Below are 19,625 nucleotides of genomic sequence, written 5' to 3' on the forward strand. Positions count from 1 at the left end.
GGAACCACTATGCCATGGATTGAGGAGAGCCTGGAGAGGCGTGACTAGGTTAACACCTGACTCTTCGCTAGAGCCCCAGATGGTGGGGTTAGACTTGGCTCTAGATAGACACCAAGTGCTAGTCCAGGACAGACCTTGGACACATGTCAGCTGACCCCCAAAGGGGCAGGTAGATGGAACGGCCAGGAATGAGAAGACTTGACGAGTACATGCAGGCATGGCAGGTATATTGGAAGACAAGTCAGGTGTATTCAGGAACGGCTGGTATACAGGCTTTCACGGCAGGTGCAGGCAGGTCTGGCTGGTGTACAAACACAGCATGTGCAGGCAGGTACAACTGGTATATAGAGGCAAGCACGGCAGGTGCAGGCAGGTACGGCTGGTATACAGACTTGCGTGGTAGGTGCAGGCAGGTATACAGACTGGCACGGCAGGTGCAGGCAGGTACGGCTAGTGTACAGACTGGCATGGCAGGTGCAGGCAGTTACGGCTGGTAGACTGGCAGGCATGGCCAGTACAGGCAGGTGTTGCTGGTATACAGACTGGCATGGCAGGTGCAAGCAGGTACCACTGGTTTGCAGACTGGCACAGCAGGTGCAGACAGGTATGGCTGGTATACAGGCAGGCACGGCAGGTGTAGGTAGGTACTGGAAGATAAACTAGGGCAGGGAACCTGAGAACTAGAAAGCATGCAAACAGAGTATTCACATTGCCCAGGCACCCCCCAACAGGTGGAGGTGCCATAAATAATAAGTGTCTCCCAGCCATTGGCAGGGGACACTTTAAGACGGCGGGGCCGGGGCGGTGAGAAGTCGGTGTCCCTGCCAGGGAGAGGACAATGGGAAGTGTGCATGGACACCGCCACTACAATGCCACATATGTTGGAGCATCCGCACGAGCAGCATAAAGCAGTGATGGCCTATATCATGCAGCAGCGTGGGCTACTTTGAAATCCGCCATTGGCAGCTGATGAGGGATGTGCATCATCTACTGAAGCCTGTGTCGTGTACTGAAGAGGCAACAAAATTTGTTAGTAGGGAGAAATGTGGAAACAACTGCAGTATGTCATCCTCATATTTTTACTGTATAAACACCAGATTTAAAGAGGTAATGGAGACAGAACATCAATTCACACATGCTTATTATTGCCTTGGGGACCCTCGAGTTCTGTTATATGCTACAGTATTTGGAGAAGGGAGAAAAGGAGGAAGAGGAAGAACAGTAGCAGGTGAATGTAGAGGAGGACATAGAGTTGATACAGAAAGGGGACAGTCAGACTGAAAATGAATGGCTATGACAACTAACCATCACAGTGTGGTGATGAAATTGAACCAATGGGGCGCCGTGGTTGCTCTGGCGAGCATGCCAAGCTGTATGCTGGAATGCTTGCGGGATGACTGGCATATTGATATCATCAAGCAATGGAATGAATATTGAATAGACATGCTTTTAGACCCTTGCTAGAAAAGTAAAAGGGGATTTTTTTCCAGCTTCCAAAAGGGAGTAAAAATGTGCTTATTTCCAGGATAAGTTGTGTCCCCTCCTTTGCAAAGCTTTTTGCAAGCGGATACCTACCAACCGCAGACCTGACCAGGAGACCCATCTGCGATGCTCACAGGTGCAATATTTTCCCACCTGTGTCAGCATTAGGTCTACAACAGGTAGCCAATGTAGCAGCAAAAGCATCAGTTACAGTTTATTTGACATGATGGGCCAGATGTTTCATCTGCTATTGTGACAACCTGATGCACTTCAGAAAACAGAAATGCATCGGCTTAACAGCCAGGTTCAATCCTACCTAGACTGTGTTCTATCTTATGCACTTAAGAGTCCCTATTCCATGTACCTTACTATCACCAGATTGGGTCAATGTCAAGAACTTGCCCAATTTTCTATGGGCATACTGTCACGTCAAACCACCAGTGGTATGTTGGAGAGGGTAATCAGTGTGACCAGGACTTTGTCATAAACAAACAGACCAGGTTCCACAAGCATGAAAAACCATTGATCAGTGGCAAGTTTCATTGACATATGGCTGATGCCAATGATTAAATCTGCCATACCATCTGCCTGACTGTCCATTTTATGACTTCTACACCGTTCTTCTGCCACTAGTGCCAATGATCCATGGTCATCTGGGAATCTACTCCCTGTCAATCATGTCATCTGCTGTTGCTGCAAAGGCTGTGATGTTGGCCTTAAACTCCCAGACATTTCTTTACCTGCCCCATCATAATTCTCTGCTGTGTGGCTTCTGCTAATGCTACTGCACAGCCACACATCTCCTGGCTACTTGCTGTGTGTTATAAAGCTACACTGTACTGCTGCTGCCAAGGGTGCCATTGCTGTCAATACACCTAGCAGACATCTCCTTGCTTGACCCCTCCTATTTTTCTATCAAGCGGCTTTTACCACTGCCACTACATCAGAACAGCCACACAGGCCACACATCTTTTGGTTGTCCACTATGTTTCAGAGTACTGTACTGATGTTGGAAAATGTGCTCTCTTGAGGGTACAAAAACATGAAACTGCTCCCTGAATTGGACTAATTGTTTTCAAAGGCTTGTTGACAAGCCATTGCTTCTTCAGTTTGAAAATATGTAGTATGTTCCCGCTCCCTAAAAAAGGGATAATTTTTGGATGACTTCATCAAAAGTTTTTGTATTTGTTTAGTAGATTCTAGAAGAAAAACAAGGAACTATTGGCTTGATGAAGGCACCTGTTTGGTGCTGAAACGTGTAGCCTCAATAAAGTGACTGGACCTCTACCTATAGACTCTCATCTTTTCCAGCAGTGCACAGTGGTTCTTTGCATTTTTCCTACAATATACTGCAATTGTAGTTGCTATTGTGTATAACCAGCACACACAGGACCAGCATCTGATTCACTCTGTATGAAGTTGTACCAGTTATAAGCACATCTTGGTAAGGTGAGCAGTTTTGCTTACTCTCAAAGTTACTTTATTTACCCAAAACCTGTACATTATTGAGTGCCCCTATTTTGTCTTTTTCCTTTGTAATTATTTTACAATTTTGACAATTGCAAACCTGTTGTGGTTGACAGAAGAAAGATAATTTTTTTCACTCTTAGTTGAGAAGCCATTACTTCTTCATTTTCAAAACAGCTCACCTGTTTTTGCTCCTTAAAAAAATAGGATAATTTTTAGACAGCTTGTGAAAATCATTTCTTCATTTATCAAAGAAAAAAGATCTTCATACTTCTCAAAAGAGATAATTTGTGCACAATTTCATTTGAAAAAGCCATAGCTTCTTCTTCTTTCTTGAGGTTCATTCAGACATCGATTTTTAATTCTTACAGTAGTCTATTGGGATGTTTATGTGTCTGTGTATTTTTGCACATCAAGTGTTCCCCACAAAATCACTTAGACATGTCTGATTTTGACATGAGTCAAGGAGCAAACTTGCCATTGCAAACCTATGGATGCTGTAAACAATCAGAAATCGCATACCATTTGTGTAATGTCTGTTTTTCACAGACTGTTTGATATGAGAAGCTTGAGAAACCTCCATCATTTTTTTTTTCATATGAGAAAAACTGATGAAACATTGATGCTAAAAACTGACATTGACCAATCACTAATGAAAATTTGAACAAAAACACTGAAGAAACTTGCACTGTTTTTTGCATACGAGAAAAATCACCGATATCTGAATGAGCCCTTAGAAAAATGGGTCTAAGCTGCACTAGGGCGTACTCAGGTGAGTGCTGTACAACTTTATTGGGATGTCTTCTCAAAAAATCTCTCTTTTTTTGGCTTTTCACATAAATTGACAAGGTTAAACTGTTCCTGCTAAGATGTAAAAATTGACCTTTCAGAATCCTCTTTTTCTTTTATTTTTCAGTGGAAATGGATGGTGACTCTCTTACTTAACCTTTTAACGACTGTAGGTTTTTTCAATCGATTTTGGTTTAGTTAAAAACTATGGGACAAATATGCCCCTTCGGCCTCAAAGAGTTTTAATAGGTTATTTATTTGTTAAAAGGAAGTGGCTTAAATGTGGTTACTGCTGTCAGCAGAGATATAATAGTTTAGGCCTAGATATGATTTTTTCGTTTCTATCTTGAGGCTGAGATGTTAGACGGGTTCTGAGCCTGCAAGATACTATCATATTGTGGTGAGTGGGTTGGTTTCCTGAGCTGCTATAATAGTCCATTGCAGTGATGGTGTAGACATAAGAGCCCACCTCTTCTCTTTCAAGTGTCATATGTTTAACTCTTTTGATGCTAAATGCTATAATAACCACAGCACCTCAATGGGCAAGTCTTCTTTGATAAGCTCATCAGCACACTCACAATGCAATTTTTGTGTGCAAATGGGTTGCTGTGGTCTTCATGTCTGTCAAGTCCAAAAGCCTAAGGTAGGGTCCTCAAGAAATTAAAGATGAATACACTAATTTTGCTCCAAAACAATGCCTTGAAAAATACAACCTATCACACAAGAAAAAAAAATGTTATGACCTTACACAGACAACCGGGACGGCAGAGGAATGGGTCCTACCGACACCGGTGCCGTTTTCAGCTGAATGTGCATTCTCATATGCACTTTCTGCAACTCAATAGCAAAATAAGTCACTGGCGAATCAGAGGCTGGCAGCTAACGTCAGTGTGCCCAACTTAGGTGGCACATGGTCACAACCATGAGACCCCCTTCCTTCACCAGCTATGGAGTAGGAGGAGGACACTGTTTATCATGGGAGTGGGAACAGGTGAGAAGAATCACTTTTTTAAAATGATTTGGAGTAGAGAGCCAGGAAGTGGGATATTATTAAAGAAAGGGACTAGAACGAGGGACATCGTTAAAGAAAGGGACCATGATGGGGGACATTAATAAAATACCTCATGTTGGTCCCTTCCTTTAATTATGTCCCCTATCATGATCCCTTTATTTAACAATGTCCCTCGTTCTGGTCCCTTTCTCTAATAATGTCGCCCCCCCCCCCTTCCCGTGGCCCTTTATTTAATAATATAACTCATGTTGGCTCCTTCCTTTAATAAATAAAAGGGTCAGGGTGGGGGACATAATTAAAGGAAACAGGCAGGTGGGGACATTATTACAGAAATGGGCGGGGAGGGGAACATTTTTAAAGAAATGGGCCTGTTTGTACCTTCATGACCAGGCCAAATTTTACAATTCTGACCAGTGTCACTTTATGAGGTAATAATTCTTAAAGGATTCAATGGATCCCATTGATTCTGAGAGTGTTTTTTCATGACATATTGTACTTCATGATAGTGGTAAAATTTCTTCAATATGACTTGCAAACATTTTGAAAATTTTGTAATTTTTATGCCCTTAAATCAGAGAGTTATGTCAGAAAAAATAATTCACAAATAACATTTCCCACATGTCTACTTTACATCACCACAATTTTTGAAACATACTTTTTTTTGTTAGGAAGTTATAAGGTTTAAAAGTTAACCAGCGATTTCTCATTTTTCCAACAAAATTTACAAAATCATTTTTTTCAGGGACCACATCACATTTGAAGGGACTTTAAGGGGTCTATATGACATAAAATTCTCAAAAGTGACACCATTCTAAAAACTGCACCCCTCATGGTGCTCAAAACCATACTCAAGAAGTTTGTTAACCCTTCAGGTGCTTAACAGGAGTTTTTGGAATGTTGAAAAAAAATGAACATTTAACTTTTTTCACAAAAAAATTACTTTAGTCCCCTATTTTTGCAAGGGTAACAGTAAAAAATGGACCCCAAAATTTGTTGTGCAATTTCTCCGGAGCATGCAGATACCCCATTTGTGGGGGAAAACCAATGTTTGGGCGCTCGGAAGAGCTTGGAAGGGAAGGAGCGCCATTTGACTTTTTGAATGCAAAATTTGCTGGAATAATTAGCAGACACCATGTCACGTTTGCAGAACCCCTGATGTGCCTAAACAGTGGAACCCCCTCACAAGTGACACCATTTTGGAAACTAGACCCCTCAGGGAACTTATCTAGATGTGTGGTGAGTACCTTGAACCCCCAGGTGCTTCACAGAAGTTTATAATGCTAAGCCGTGAAAATAAAAAATCACATTTTTCCAAAAAAGTATTTTTTAGCCCCAAATTTTGCATTTTCACAAGGGTAACTGCACCATACAATTTGTTGTGCAATTTCTCCTGAGTACGCGGATACCCCATATGAAGGGGAAAACTACTGTTTGGGCGGAAGGCATGGCTTGGAAGGGAAGGAGTGCCATTTGACTTTTTGAATGTAAAATTTGCTGAAATCATTAGCGGACACCATGTCACATTTGGAGAGCCCCTGATGTGCTTAAACAGTGGAAACCACACACAAGTGACACCATTTTGAAAACTACACCCCCCAGGGAACTAATCTAGATGTGTGGTGAGCACCTTGAACCCCCCAGGTGCTTCACAGAAGTTTACAACATTGAGATGTGAAAATAAACAAATCGCATTTTTCCCCAAAAAATGTTTTTTTTAGCCCCAAATTTTGTACTTTCACAAGGGTAACAAGAGAATTGCACCACACAATTTGTTGTGCAATTTCTCCTGAGTACGCCGATACCCCACATGTGGGGAAAAACTATTGTTTGGGCACACGTCAGGGCTCAAAAGGGAAGGAGTGCCATTTGATTTTTTGAATTCAAAATTTGCTGGAACAAATAGCGGACACCAAGTTGCATTTGGAGAGCCCCTGATGTGCCTAAACAGTGGAAATCCCCCACAAGTGACCCCATCTTGGAAACTAGACTACTCAAGGAATGTATCTAGATGTGTGGTGAGCACATTGAACCCCCATGTGCTTCACAGAAGTTTATAATGTTGAGCTGTGAAAATAAAAAATCACAGTTTTCCAACAAAAATGTTTTTTAGCCCCAATTTTTTTATTTTCACAAGGGTAACAATAGAAATTTCACCATACAATTGGTTTTGCAATTTCTCCTGAATATGTGAATACCCAATATGTGGTGGAAAACTACTGTTTGGGTGCACGGCAGGGTTCGGAAGGGTAGGAGCTGCATTTGACATTTTGAACTCAAAATTAGCTGAAATCATTAGCGGTCCCATTTGGGGAGCCCCTGATGTGCCTAAACAGTGGAAACCCCTGACAAGTGACCCCTTTTGGAAACTAGACTCCTTAATGAATTTATCTAGACATGTGGTGAGCACCTTGAACTCTTAGTTGCTTCACAATTGTACAACTTTGATCTGTGAAAATGAAAAAATATATATTTTTGCCACAAAAATGTTGCTTTAGCCCCAAATGTTTTCATTTTCACAATGATAGTATGAGAAAATTGACCCCAAAATTTGTACACAGATACACATTTGAGGAACAGTGCAAAGCTCAGGAGGGAGGAAGCACCATACTGGAGTTCAGATTTTGCAGGAATGATTTGAACACGCCATGTCACATTGGCAGAGCCTCTGAGGTGCCAGAACAACAGAAACCCACATATGTGACCTCATTTTACAAACTACTCCCCCAATGAATTCATCTGAGGGTACAGTGATCATATTGACACCACATGTGCCTCATAGAACTTTATACTATTGGGCGGTGAAGAAAGAATAAATTACATTTTTACCACTAAAATGTTGTTTTAGCAGGAAGTTTTTCATTTTTCCAAGGGCTAATAGGAGAAATATTTACAACAAACTGAGTTCCATTTTTCACATGACATTTTTTGATCGCTTTCTATTCTGATTTTTGTGAAGCAAAATGAATGAAACCCATCAATTCAGGAATTGTTGTTTTTTTTTTCTTTATGCCACTCCGCTTGTGGTAAAATTGATAAGGCAGGTTTATTCTTTGGGTCATTACGATTACAGCGATATCACATTCATATTTTTCTATGTTTTGGTGCTTTACATAATAAAAACTGTTTTATAGAAAAAATAATTATTTTAGCTTTGTTTTATTGTGAGAGCTATAACTTTTCATTTTTCGGCTGATGGAGCTGTCTGGTGGCTTGTTTTTTGCGGGATAAGATGACGTTTTCAGAGATAGCATTTTTATTTACATTTGTTTTTTTGTTCGCATTTTATTCCACTTTTTTTTGGCGGTATAATGACAGCATTGTTTTTTGCTCCATTTTTATTGATTTTTTTACGATGTTCACTGAAAGGGTTAACTAGTGGGACAGTTTTATGGGGAAGGAATTTTTAGCAGATTTCATTAGTGCAAATCCAGCAAAATGGTAGCCAGCTGGAATTAAATAAAGAAAAATTAACTCTTATATTCACCTCCTCTCAGTGTCATTGATGACTAGGCCCGGGGTGTTGCAGCTCATATCACCACGTACATCATTGACAGGCATTGTATCGTACAGTATGTAGTCTCTATGATTTAGAATATGCAAATAGCCTCTTGGGGTAGAAAGAGGACTTGAACTCTACCACCACCTATTGGATGCAGCAATCCTAAAAATCAATATTGACCCTTTAACGAGCCTGATCGCATGACTTAGGATAAGCCAAACCAAACACTCCATTTTCAGACATGTGTTTTGGGGTGTTTACACCTCATCAGTGTAAAGTGAGAGACCTGTGATATGGGATGTAAGGCAGAACATTTCTCCTGGTGGAGAGCGGCAAGCCAGTGTAAGGATACATATAGGCCATGCAATCAGATCTCCTGCTTTGCATTGATGAGGGTCAAACTCTCCAAAACGCTTGTCTTTAAATGGAGTGTCTGGTTTGGCTTCTTATCTTAAGTCATGTGTGAAGGCTCATTAAAGGGTCGATATTAACTTTTAGAATTGCTACATCCAATAATTTGTGCAAATTCACAGATATATGTGTAACAATACAAGTATAATTCCATTTGATTAAGAGAAAAGAGCTCAAAATACATTTTGTCCTATGTGTTTGCTTCTACGATTGACATTTATGTAAACCTTAGATAGATGTCGGCTGGCAACCTTGGATTAGCCGAATACACATGCATTTCCATTGGAGAGTGGCGTAATCTGCTGCCAGACATCATTTGCAGTAGCAAAACTCCTATAAGAAGAAAGGATCTGGCATGTTGAAGTCTAACACTCCTGACCCTTCTTTCCCTTGATCTCTGATATCAATAGAAATTATTATTATATGTATGGGCATCGCTAAGGCCACGTGCACACGTTGAGTATTTGGTCAGTATTTTACAGCAGTATTTATAAGCCAAAACCAGGAGTGGAACAATCAGAGGAAAATTATAATAGAAACACGTCACCACTTCTGTATTTCTCGCCCACTCCTGGTTTTGGCTTTCAAATACTGATGTAAAATACCGACCAAATACTCAACATGTGAACGTGGCCTAAAGTTGAGTTTTATCTCCATCCATTTATTTTCAATGATAGGTTATTTAAAGGATGTGACTTCTCTTATTTAACCCATAAAAAATAGCGGAAAAACTTACCATCATTTTTTTTAAAGAATAAACATATTAGTAATAGGGCAGAACACATCAGCAGAAAAAAAATCCATCTCCAGGGATTCCATTCATTGTAAAAATTTCTAGATTTGAAAAAAAGAAATATGATGTAACAACCATGACTGACCATTTTCATAGCATCATGACAAGGAGATATTAGTTGGCATTATGGTAGGAAACAAAATTATCTCTAACGCTTACTTGTAGAAATATAGTCAGAAGCTGTATACATACAATGCTTTAATCCAATTCCGAATATATTCCCATTAAAAACAAGCACATTAAAAGAATAAATATATTTGGTATTGTCACATCTATGAAAGTCCAATTTATCAAAATATGAAATTATTTAACCCATAAGGTAAATGCTGTAAAATACAACAAATAAAAACACCAGAATTATTTTTTCGGACACCGCACCTCTACAAAAAAAGTGATCAAACATCATGCGTAACCCCAAAGTGGTAACAAAAACCCCAATCTTTCATATAGCTCAATCGTCGAAAAAAAAAATGTTACGGGTCAAAATTTGCATATTCCCACTGCATTTTGGGGTAAGTGAAGAGTCTCCGCGAGCTCAAAGAACACTGGATTTTGGCTGTTGGAGCTGAAAAGAGGACATCGGTAAACCGCGCGCCTACCGGCGCGCGCATTTTGAAGCTTTTTTTTAAGCTTTTTTCACTGTTTTCAGAACATTAACAATAAGAACATGGAAGAGTCCAGGAGCCATTTGGTGAGCTGCATATCCTGCTACATGTTCACAGACTTGCCAGTGGAAAAGCCAAACTTCACATGCCAGAAATGCAAGCTTGTGTCCCTGTTGGAGGAAAAGTTGCGAAATCTAGAAGAGAGGTTAACTACCTTGAAAATCATTAAGGAAGGTGAAGAGTTCTTAGACAGAGCAGAATTATCTCTTCATGATTCAGAAAGAGAAGAAATTCGAACTGCACCTGATGAAACAGAGGAATGGAAGCATGTGACCCACAGAAGCAGGAGGATCGAGAGGCAGTCAGCACCCATACTGCTCAGGAACCAGTACCAGGCTCTCACGCAGGAGAACCATGAAGAAATACAGCAAAATAAGACTTTGCCAGCAATGAATAACCTTGTAAGCCCTCAGAATCCTCCTGGATGGAAAAAGAAGAATGTTGTGAAGAAAAAACGGAGAGTGGTGGTCATGGGGGATTCCCTGTTAAGAGGAACAGAGGCCACTATCTGCAGACCAGACATAACCTCAAGAGAAATGTGCTGTCTTCCAGGAGCAAAAATTAAAGATGTGTCTGACAGGATATCAAGACTCTTCAGACCTACAGATCACTACCCATTCCTGCTAATACATGTGGGGACAAATGACACCGCAAGAAAGGACCTGGAAACCATCTGCAGTGACTTTGAAGACTTAGGCAAGAAAGTGAAAGAATTGGGAGCGCAGGTGGTCTTCTCATCCATCCTCCCAGTGGATGGCCATGGAACAATGAGGTGGAATAAGATTCTACAGGTGAACAACTGGCTACGTCGATGGTGCCGTCAACAAGGATTTGGATTTCTGGATCACGGAATGAATTACCTATACGATGGAGTACTTGCTAGAGATGGGGTGCACCTTACGAAGACTGGAAAACATGTATTTGGAAGTCGCCTTGCTACACTCATCAGAAGAGCTTTAAACTAGAACAATGTGGGAAGGGAAGCAAAAGGCCAGAAAAAGCCATACAGCTGACAAATACTATTGAGATCTCTGCTACTGGAAGTGGAAAGGAAGAACAAAGACAAAACAATTTAAATAATAAAAATATGGGAGGAAGAGAAACCAATCACAAACTAAAATGTTTTTATACAAATGCACAAAGCATGGGCAACAAACAAGGAGAATTGGAACTACTAATGCAGGAAAAGGAATATGATGTCATTGGAATCACTGAAACTTGGTGGGACGATACACATGATTGGAATAAAAGGCTAAAAGGATACAACTTATTTGCAAGAAACAGACTTGATAAACGAGGAGGAGGTGTTGCATTGTATGTTAGAAAAGCGTATATCTGCACAGAGATTGAAGCTTCAGAGACTGGGAGTTCTGTGGAAACTGTTTGGGTAAGAATACAAGGAGAGAACAACGGAAAGGACACCATTGTAGGCATTTACTACAGGCCACCTGGGCAAGCTGAAGATATGGATGAACTCTTTATGTATCAAATGACCAAGTTCTCCAAAAAATATGACGTAGTGGTCATGGGAGATTTCAACTATCCAGACATTTGTTGGGAATCTCTCTCAAGTAAAACTAACAGGTCAAGCAAATTCTTATCCTCTCTTGCTGACAACTTTATCTTCCAAAAGGTAGGGGAGAAAACAAGGGGATCTGCTACTTTGGATCTAATCCTTATAAACAGGGAGGAAATGGTTGAGGAGGTAAAGGTGGCTGGGACCCTAGGAGGCAGCGATCATGCTATTATAGAATTTTGGATAACTAGAGGAGGAAGACATGTGAAGACTCAGACTTCAAGGTTAGATTTTAGAAAGGCAGATTTTAAGAGACTCAGAAAGAGAATAGGAGGGATCCAATGGCTGGATGTCCTTAAGGACAAAAATGTCCAGGAAGGATGGGAAATTTTTAAAAATGAGATTCTCAAAGCACAATCGTTAACAATCCCGAAAAGTAGGAAGAATGGGAAGCATTTAAGGAAACCAGGATGGATGAACACAGAACTTAAACACATGCTAAAAAGAAAGAAAGAAATGTTTATTAAATGGAAAGAGGGAGGCATATCTAAAGAAGATTATAATGCAGTCTGCAGATCCTGTAGGGCACGTATCAGGTTAGCTAAAGCTGACAATGAATTAAGGCTTGCAAGAGATGCCAAAAGCAATAAAAAAGGATTTTGGGGGTATGTCAAAAGTAAAAGAAAAGTCAAAGATGCTATAGGATTTTTACAGGATGAAAATGGAGAAATGGTAAGAGAGGATGTTGAGAAGGCCGAACTTTTTAATTCCTATTTTGCATCTGTTTTCTCTCAGAAAGAAAATGTAACATCAACTGATCTTCACTGTCCTTTTAAAGGAATAGAGGAATCCAAGTTATCTGTAAACAGAAAGATTGTGAGGGAATATTTAGCTAACATAAATGAGTTCAAGTCTCCAGGTCCAGATGAATTACACCCCAGAGTACTGAAGGAGATCGTAGAAGAAATTTTAGAACCACTCTCCATAATCTTTGAAAATTCTTGGAGAACAGGAGAAGTCCCAGAAGACTGGAGAAGAGCAAATGTTGTTCCTATCTTCAAAAAGGGGAAGAAGGTGGACCCAGGGAACTATAGGCCGGTGAGTCTGACTTCTATACCAGGAAAGATCTTTGAACAAATTATTAAACAACATGTATGTAAGTACATGGATAAGAATGAAGTGATTAACCAGAGTCAGCATGGGTTTGTAACTAACAAGTCATGTCAGACTAACTTAATTTCCTTCTATGACAGAATCACTGACTGGGTGGATCAGGGAAATGCTGTAGATATAGTATATCTTGACTTCAGCAAAGCATTTGACAAAGTATCTCACACCATCCTTATTGAAAAAATGACCAAGTATGCAATGGACCAGGCAACTGTTAGGTGGATTCATAACTGGCTTAGTGATCGGACTCAAAGGGTGGTTGTAAATGGCTTCACATCCAGCTGGATGAATGTCTCAAGTGGGGTACCACAGGGCTCCGTCCTGGGACCTGTATTGTTCAACATCTTTATCAATGATTTAGATGAAGGAATTGAGGGTAAACTGATTAAATTTGCTGATGACACAAAGCTAGGAGGGATAGCTAATACTAGAGAAGAGAGAGAGAGGATTCAAAAAGACCTAAATAAACTGGAGCAGTGGGCAGCAACCAACAGAATGGTTTTTAACAGGGAAAAATGCAAAGTACTACATCTGGGCAATAAAAATGAAAAAAGCATATACAGAATGGGAGGAATAGAGCTAAGCAACAGTACATGTGAAAAAGACTTAGGTATACTAATAGATCATAGACTGAACATGAGTCAACAGTGTGATGCAGCAGCAAAAAAGGCAAATACAATTCTGGGATGTATTAACAGAAGCATACAGTCTAGATCACGTGAAGTCATTATCGGTCTTTACTCCTCTTTGGTCAGACCTCATCTGGAATACTGTGTACAGTTTTGGGCACCACATTTTAAAAAAGACATAGACAAACTGGAGCAAGTTCAGAGAAGAGCGACCAGAATGGTGACTGGTCTGCAAACCATGTCCTATGAGGAACGGTTGCAGGATTTGGGAATGTTTAGCTTGCAAAAAAGAAGACTGAGAGGAGACTTAATAGCTGTCTACAAATATGTCAAGGGCTGTCACATTGTAGAAGGATCATCTTTATTCTCATTTGCACAAGGAAAGACTAGAAGCAATGGGATGAAACTAAATGGGAGGAGACACAGATTAGATATTAGAAAAAACTTTTTGACAGTTAGGGTGATTAATGAGTGGAACAGGCTGCCACGAGAGGTGGTGAGTTCCCCTTCAATGGACGTCTTCAAACAGAGGCTGGACAGACATCTGTCTGAGATGATCTAGTGAATCCTGCTTTGAGCAGGGGGTTGGACCAGATGACCCAGGAGGTCCCTTCCAACTCTACCATTCTATGATTCTATGATTCTATGAAAATGGTGACACCGTCAATATATACATTTTTTGTTTACAAATTTCAGATTTTTTAAATTAAAAAAAAACTATACAAGTTTGGTATCGCCATACTCATACTGATCTGAAGAATCATATTGTCAGGTAATTTTTATCACGCAATGTAGGCCATAAAAAGCAAAACCTAAAAATCAATGGCGAAACTGCATTTTTTATGCAATTTCACAACTCTTAAAATTTTGGATAGGACGGTGCTGCTCGTACTTTGCATATCCTGCCTGCAGTGCTGTCCCTCAACCAGGCGAGGGACTGCAGGCATGCCCCGTGTCAGTGAATGGAGTGCAAATGACTGGTCTGTTGGACTCAAGGAGTTTGGTAACCCCAGTGAGGGCAACAATTCCTCATCGTTTGATTCCGGGGAAAAAGGTGGGTGTCCTCTGTATCCATGGGGACTCTAAGGACTACCCGGTGACACAAACATAGACACAAACTGTGGCGCCGAGTCCCATGAGGTGGGTGTAGTTAAGGACCTATTGCACCCTGTTATAATAGGGGGGGGACTTTGCCTTGTTTTGGGACTTGTGTGGGAAATGGAGATAGCTGGGTTGCCTAGACACCAGCCAGGTCACTCCTAAAGACTCCTCATTGTAGGCCGCAGCTGATTTGTTTCCCTTTTGTGTGCTTGTTGGGGATGAGGATGAGGCAACATCCCTGAGCTGGAGGTGTCCGGAAGAAACTTTGGAACCGCCCAACTCAGGGACTTAACTTTAAAAGGGGCGTTTGATAATGTAACTGTTCTTAATGGTGTTGCTCAAGAGCCGGGGGCTGACACCCGATATCTGTACTTTGCCGTAAATGGGGAGTTATTATATCGGGTCACCAAGTTCAGGCGGGAGGTAATCAAGCAGTTACTAGTACCAGGGTCGTACAGACGCAGGGTGTTAGATATGGCCCATGAACATGTCCTAGGTGGTCATCTGGGGGTAGAAAATCCCAGGAAAGGATCCTCCAGAGGTTCTACTGGCCCGGTTCTCACTGAGAGAACGTGAATTATTGTAGGTCCTGTCCCACCTGCCAGTTGACCTCCCCTGTAGCTCACTTCCTTAGTCCCTTAGGGCCACTGCCTATCATTGAAGGCCCAATCGATCGCACCACCATGGATTTAGTGGGACCCCTAGTTTAGTCAGCCAGAGGACATCAGTATATCCTGGTGGTACTGGACTATGCTACACGGTACCCAGAAGCCGTACCACTACAAAACTCCTCTGCCAAGTGCATAGCCCGGGAGTTGGTCCACATCTTTTCTAGAACGAGATTGCCTAAGGAGATCCTATCAGATCAAGGGACCTCATTTATGTCAAGGGTGATGAGGGAGTTGTGCAAAACCCTGCAAATCACACAACTCAGAACCTCAGTCTACCAGCCCCCAGACAGACGGCTTAGTGGAGAGGTTTAATTAAACCTGGAAGGCCATGTTGATGAAGGTTGCAGAGAACGGCCAAGACTGGGACTGTCTGGGACTGTCTATTGCCATGTCTTCTGTTCTCCATCAGACAAGTCCCATAGGCCTCTACTGGATTCTCCCCTTTTGAACAGTTGTATAGCCAACACCCCCGCGACTCCTGAATGTAGCAAAGGAGACCTGGGAGGCAAAGTCTATACCCTACAGGAGTGTAATATAACATGTGGCCAAGATGCAAGAGGATTGCCGAGGTGATGCCCAATGTGAAAGAACACCTCCTCAAAGCACAAGAGGCACAGTTGAGGGTCTACAATAGATCAGCAAAGATGAGACACTTCAACCCTGGGGATCGGGTACTGGTTCTGGTACCTACGGTGGAGAGCAAATTCCTGACCAAGTGGCAGGGCCCCTATGAAGTAGTTGAAAAGGTTGGCAACGTCAACTATAAAGTCCACCAACCAGGGATAAGGAAGCCCTACCAAGTGTACCATGTCAACCTGATTAAGCCATGGCGAGATAGGGAGGCCGTGGAAGCTACGTGTTTGGTGGTGAAGGCTGAAGCCGACGTTGAAGAGGTCAAGGTGGCTGTCACATGCCCAAAAGCAATAGTGCCGAGAGTTGCTACATCACAACAGAGACCTGTTCTCAGAACTACCGGGGTGTACTCAGATCATAGAGCATGAGGTTCTTACAAAGTCTCATGTCTGAGTAAACATGAACGCGTAGCGGATTCACGAAGCCTGCCGAGAGGTGATCTTGAAAGAGGTGAAGCGGATGAGTCTGGGAGTCACTGAAGAGTCCAAGAGTGGCTGGACCAGTCCCATAGTCTTAGTGCCAAAACCAGATGGAGAATGGCGGTTTTGCAATGACTATAGGAAGATCAATGATATCTCGAAGTTAGACACCTACCCAATGCCCAGGGTAGATGAACTGATTGAAAGGGTGGGGACGGCCAGGTACATTGCCACCCTTGACCTCACGAAAGGATATTGGCAAATTCCCATGTCCCAAGACGCAAAGGAAAAGACTGCCTTCTCAACGCCAGACAGATGCTTGCAGTACACAAGGATGCCATTTGGGTTACAAGGAGCACCAGCCACCTTCAAGAGAGCCATGGCCCGGATCCTAGCTCCCCACAAGAAGTATGCAGCGGCCTACCTGGATGACATCGTGATCTACAGCCAGGATTGGGGAAGCCATCTCAACAAAGTCCAGGCGATACTTGATGCTCTACAGAAGGCGGGGTTTTCCATAAATCCGAAGAAATGTGCCATGGGCATGGAGGAAGCCAAATACTTAGGCTATGTCATAGGCAGAGGCGAAATAAAGCCCCAAATAAATAAAGTCGACGTGATCCAGAATTGGCCATAACCCCTCTCAAAGAAACAGGTCAGAGCATTCCTGGGCATCGTGGGTTATTACCGCCAGCTTATCCCTAACTTCGCCATGATAGCTGCCCCTTTGACAGACCCCTTAAAGAGACAAAGTCGGCAATGGCTAAGTGGTCTCCAGAAGCTGAGACGGCCTTCCAGGAACTGAAGCTAGCTCTGTGTAAACAGCCAGTGCTGGTGGCACCGGATTTCTCAAAGGAGTTTGTAGTCCAGACGGACGCGTCAGATATCGGGCTGGGTGGTGTCCTATCACAAGAGGTGAATGGGGAAGAGCACCCCATAATGTATTTAAGTCGGAAGCTGACATCCTGTGAGAAGAATTACTGCATAGTGGAGAAGGAATGTTTGGCCATCAAGTGGGTGTTGGACACTCTAAGATACTACCTCTTAGTCAGGAAGTTCAGGCTGGTGTCAGACCATACCCCACTAAGGTGGATGAGGGAGAAGAAGGGGAACAATGCCTGAATGACCAGATGGTTCCTAGCTCTTTAGGATTTTAGCTTCCAAGTAGAGCATAGGCCCAGGAAACTGCATGGCAATGCTGACGCACTGTCGAGGGTTCACTGTTTGATAGCAGAAGGTGCCAAGCCCCCTGGCTTTGGGCAGAGGAGGGAATATGTAAGATGGCCACCAGACAGGTCTTTGAGGGGAGATATGTATCATCAAGGTTGGTAGCTTCAGTGATGTAAAACCGGGAAAGCATGCTCCAGCACGTATAGTGCTGAGAGGGTTAACAGGGCATACCAGGGCCGGGTTTTATGAGCAGTCATAAGATTTGCATGAGGTTGCTCACATATCCCCACCCCTGGGGCGTGGTTTGGTAAATAAAATGGAGACCAAGTGTGTCATTCAGTGGCTGTGACTTGAGGTGTGGAGACCTCCAGGGTGTTTTGTTAAAGGGCACTGACCTGAGCGGGCGGACCTGCCGTATTGTATGGCCTGCTTATTTTCTGTTTTTCCACTTTGTGCCAGAAAAGGCTGTCATTTTGTTTACTACTAAAGTGCGGTTTATGCAGTTTTAATAAACCTGCCTTGGTCATTTTAAAGAAACAGGTTTCCTGTGCCTACCTCAACCGCAGCAGAGGGAGTAAAACCCTACAATATATATAAAAATTCAAATCACTCACACCTTTGTCCCCTTTAAGAATAAGGAAATAAAAATATAAAAAACAATCATATTTTATATCACCTCATCCCTAAATGTCAAATCTAAGAAAATATTAAATCAATTATCTTATGTACTCGTCACCGAAAAAGACAAAAAATTAAAGCACCAAAATTGAGCTTTATTTACTGTAAGTTTCAGCACCTTTGCAAAAATATGCAATGAAAAGCGATCAAAATCTCTTATGTACCCCAAAATGGTATCAATAAAATTGTCAGCTTGCTTCACAGAAAACAAGTCCTTCATTGACAGTAAAAGAAAAAAGTTATGGGTATTAGAAAATGGTGACACAAGCCTTTTTTTAAAATTAATTTCCACATTTTTTTCACCACTGCAATCTATACATGTTTTGTATGACTGCAATCTTACTGACCTGAGGAATCATATTGGCAGGTCAATTTTACTGCACAATAAACACTGTAACAACAAAACCCAAAAAACTATTGTGGAATTGTTCAATTTTTCACAATATCACCGCATTTTTTTCCTATTTTCCTGTACTTTATAAGGTAAAATTAATGGTATCATTTAAAACTACAGCTTGTCCCACAGAAAACAAGCCCTCATATAGCAATGTCGATAAGAGAGACTAAAAAAAGGTTATCAGTGAATATGAATAGCGCCAATAACAGGGCAAAAATAGGACTGATTTATTAATACACACAACGCGTTTCGGTGGACACAGCCACCTTCATCAGGTGATACCTGATGAAGGTGGCTGTGTCCACCGAAACGCGTTGTGTGTATTAATAAATCAGTCCTTTTAATATTTTTGCCCTGTTATTGGCGCTCTGGTTCCGCTATTCATATTCACTGATTGCCCCTTTCCCCCTGTTGGGGTGCGGTAGAGCTGCCTTTAATTTATTATTCTTTCACCTGTGGGAAGAATTTAATTAGAATTACTACCCTGGTTTTCCAAGCTGCGCTGCCCTTACCCCTCCGGAACGCTGCCGGGGGTGTTGGTGAAGCTGGGCGTCCATCTCGGCGTTACATGCAACTAACCTGACCACGTGATCCACCACCGAGAGATCAGGATCTGTGAACACCGCTGGAAATAGATGACAGCCACCAACAGAGCGGAGCTTGTGGAGCTTTACACTGGGGTTGTGCAGAGGTGCACAACTTCATAAGGTTAGTAGCCATCGCCACACCCTTCTAACAATTGCAATACTGAGTCACCCATAGCGCCTTGTTCTCTCCTCTCTTTACATAAAAAAAGGTTATGACTCTCGCACAGAGAGGAAAAAACAGAAGCGCAAAAAATGAAAAATTGCCCACTTGGGAGGGAGTTAAATTAACATTGTACTGTAGAAGACAACCCAGTTAGGTTGTCCACAGATGACCAGACTCGTAGTATGATGTAGTATGGCAGTTGTTTTCACCAACTTTATTGTTGATAGAACTTGCTGACATAAATGACAGCTTAACAACAGTTTCTAAGAAGCTGCTCTGATAACGACAATTAATATGGATGCACAACTCATTGTCACAATTTTGATAAAAGTGGCAGCTACAACTGAATATAAAATTGCTAATGTCTGTAAAT

The 19,625-nt window shown here is 41.9% G+C and overlaps 1 protein-coding gene across 1 annotated transcript in view; it reads right to left on the reverse strand.

Moving 5' to 3' along the window:
- The window catches only part of LOC141252947 (polymeric immunoglobulin receptor-like), a 186,321-nt gene that overhangs the window by 32,188 nt on the left and 134,508 nt on the right, over window positions 1-19,625 (reverse strand). The window contains exon 5 of the mRNA XM_073670704.1: window positions 9,397-9,494. Coding sequence (XP_073526805.1) covers window positions 9,397-9,494 — 98 coding nt within the window. The remainder of the gene's footprint in view (window positions 1-9,396; window positions 9,495-19,625) is intronic.

Source organism: Phyllobates terribilis, unplaced genomic scaffold (assembly GCF_046119375.1).
Source record: "Phyllobates terribilis strain yellow unplaced genomic scaffold, ASM4611937v1 Scaffold_2__4_contigs__length_985480577, whole genome shotgun sequence".
In the NCBI taxonomy this organism is placed as follows: Eukaryota; Metazoa; Chordata; class Amphibia; order Anura; family Dendrobatidae; genus Phyllobates; species Phyllobates terribilis.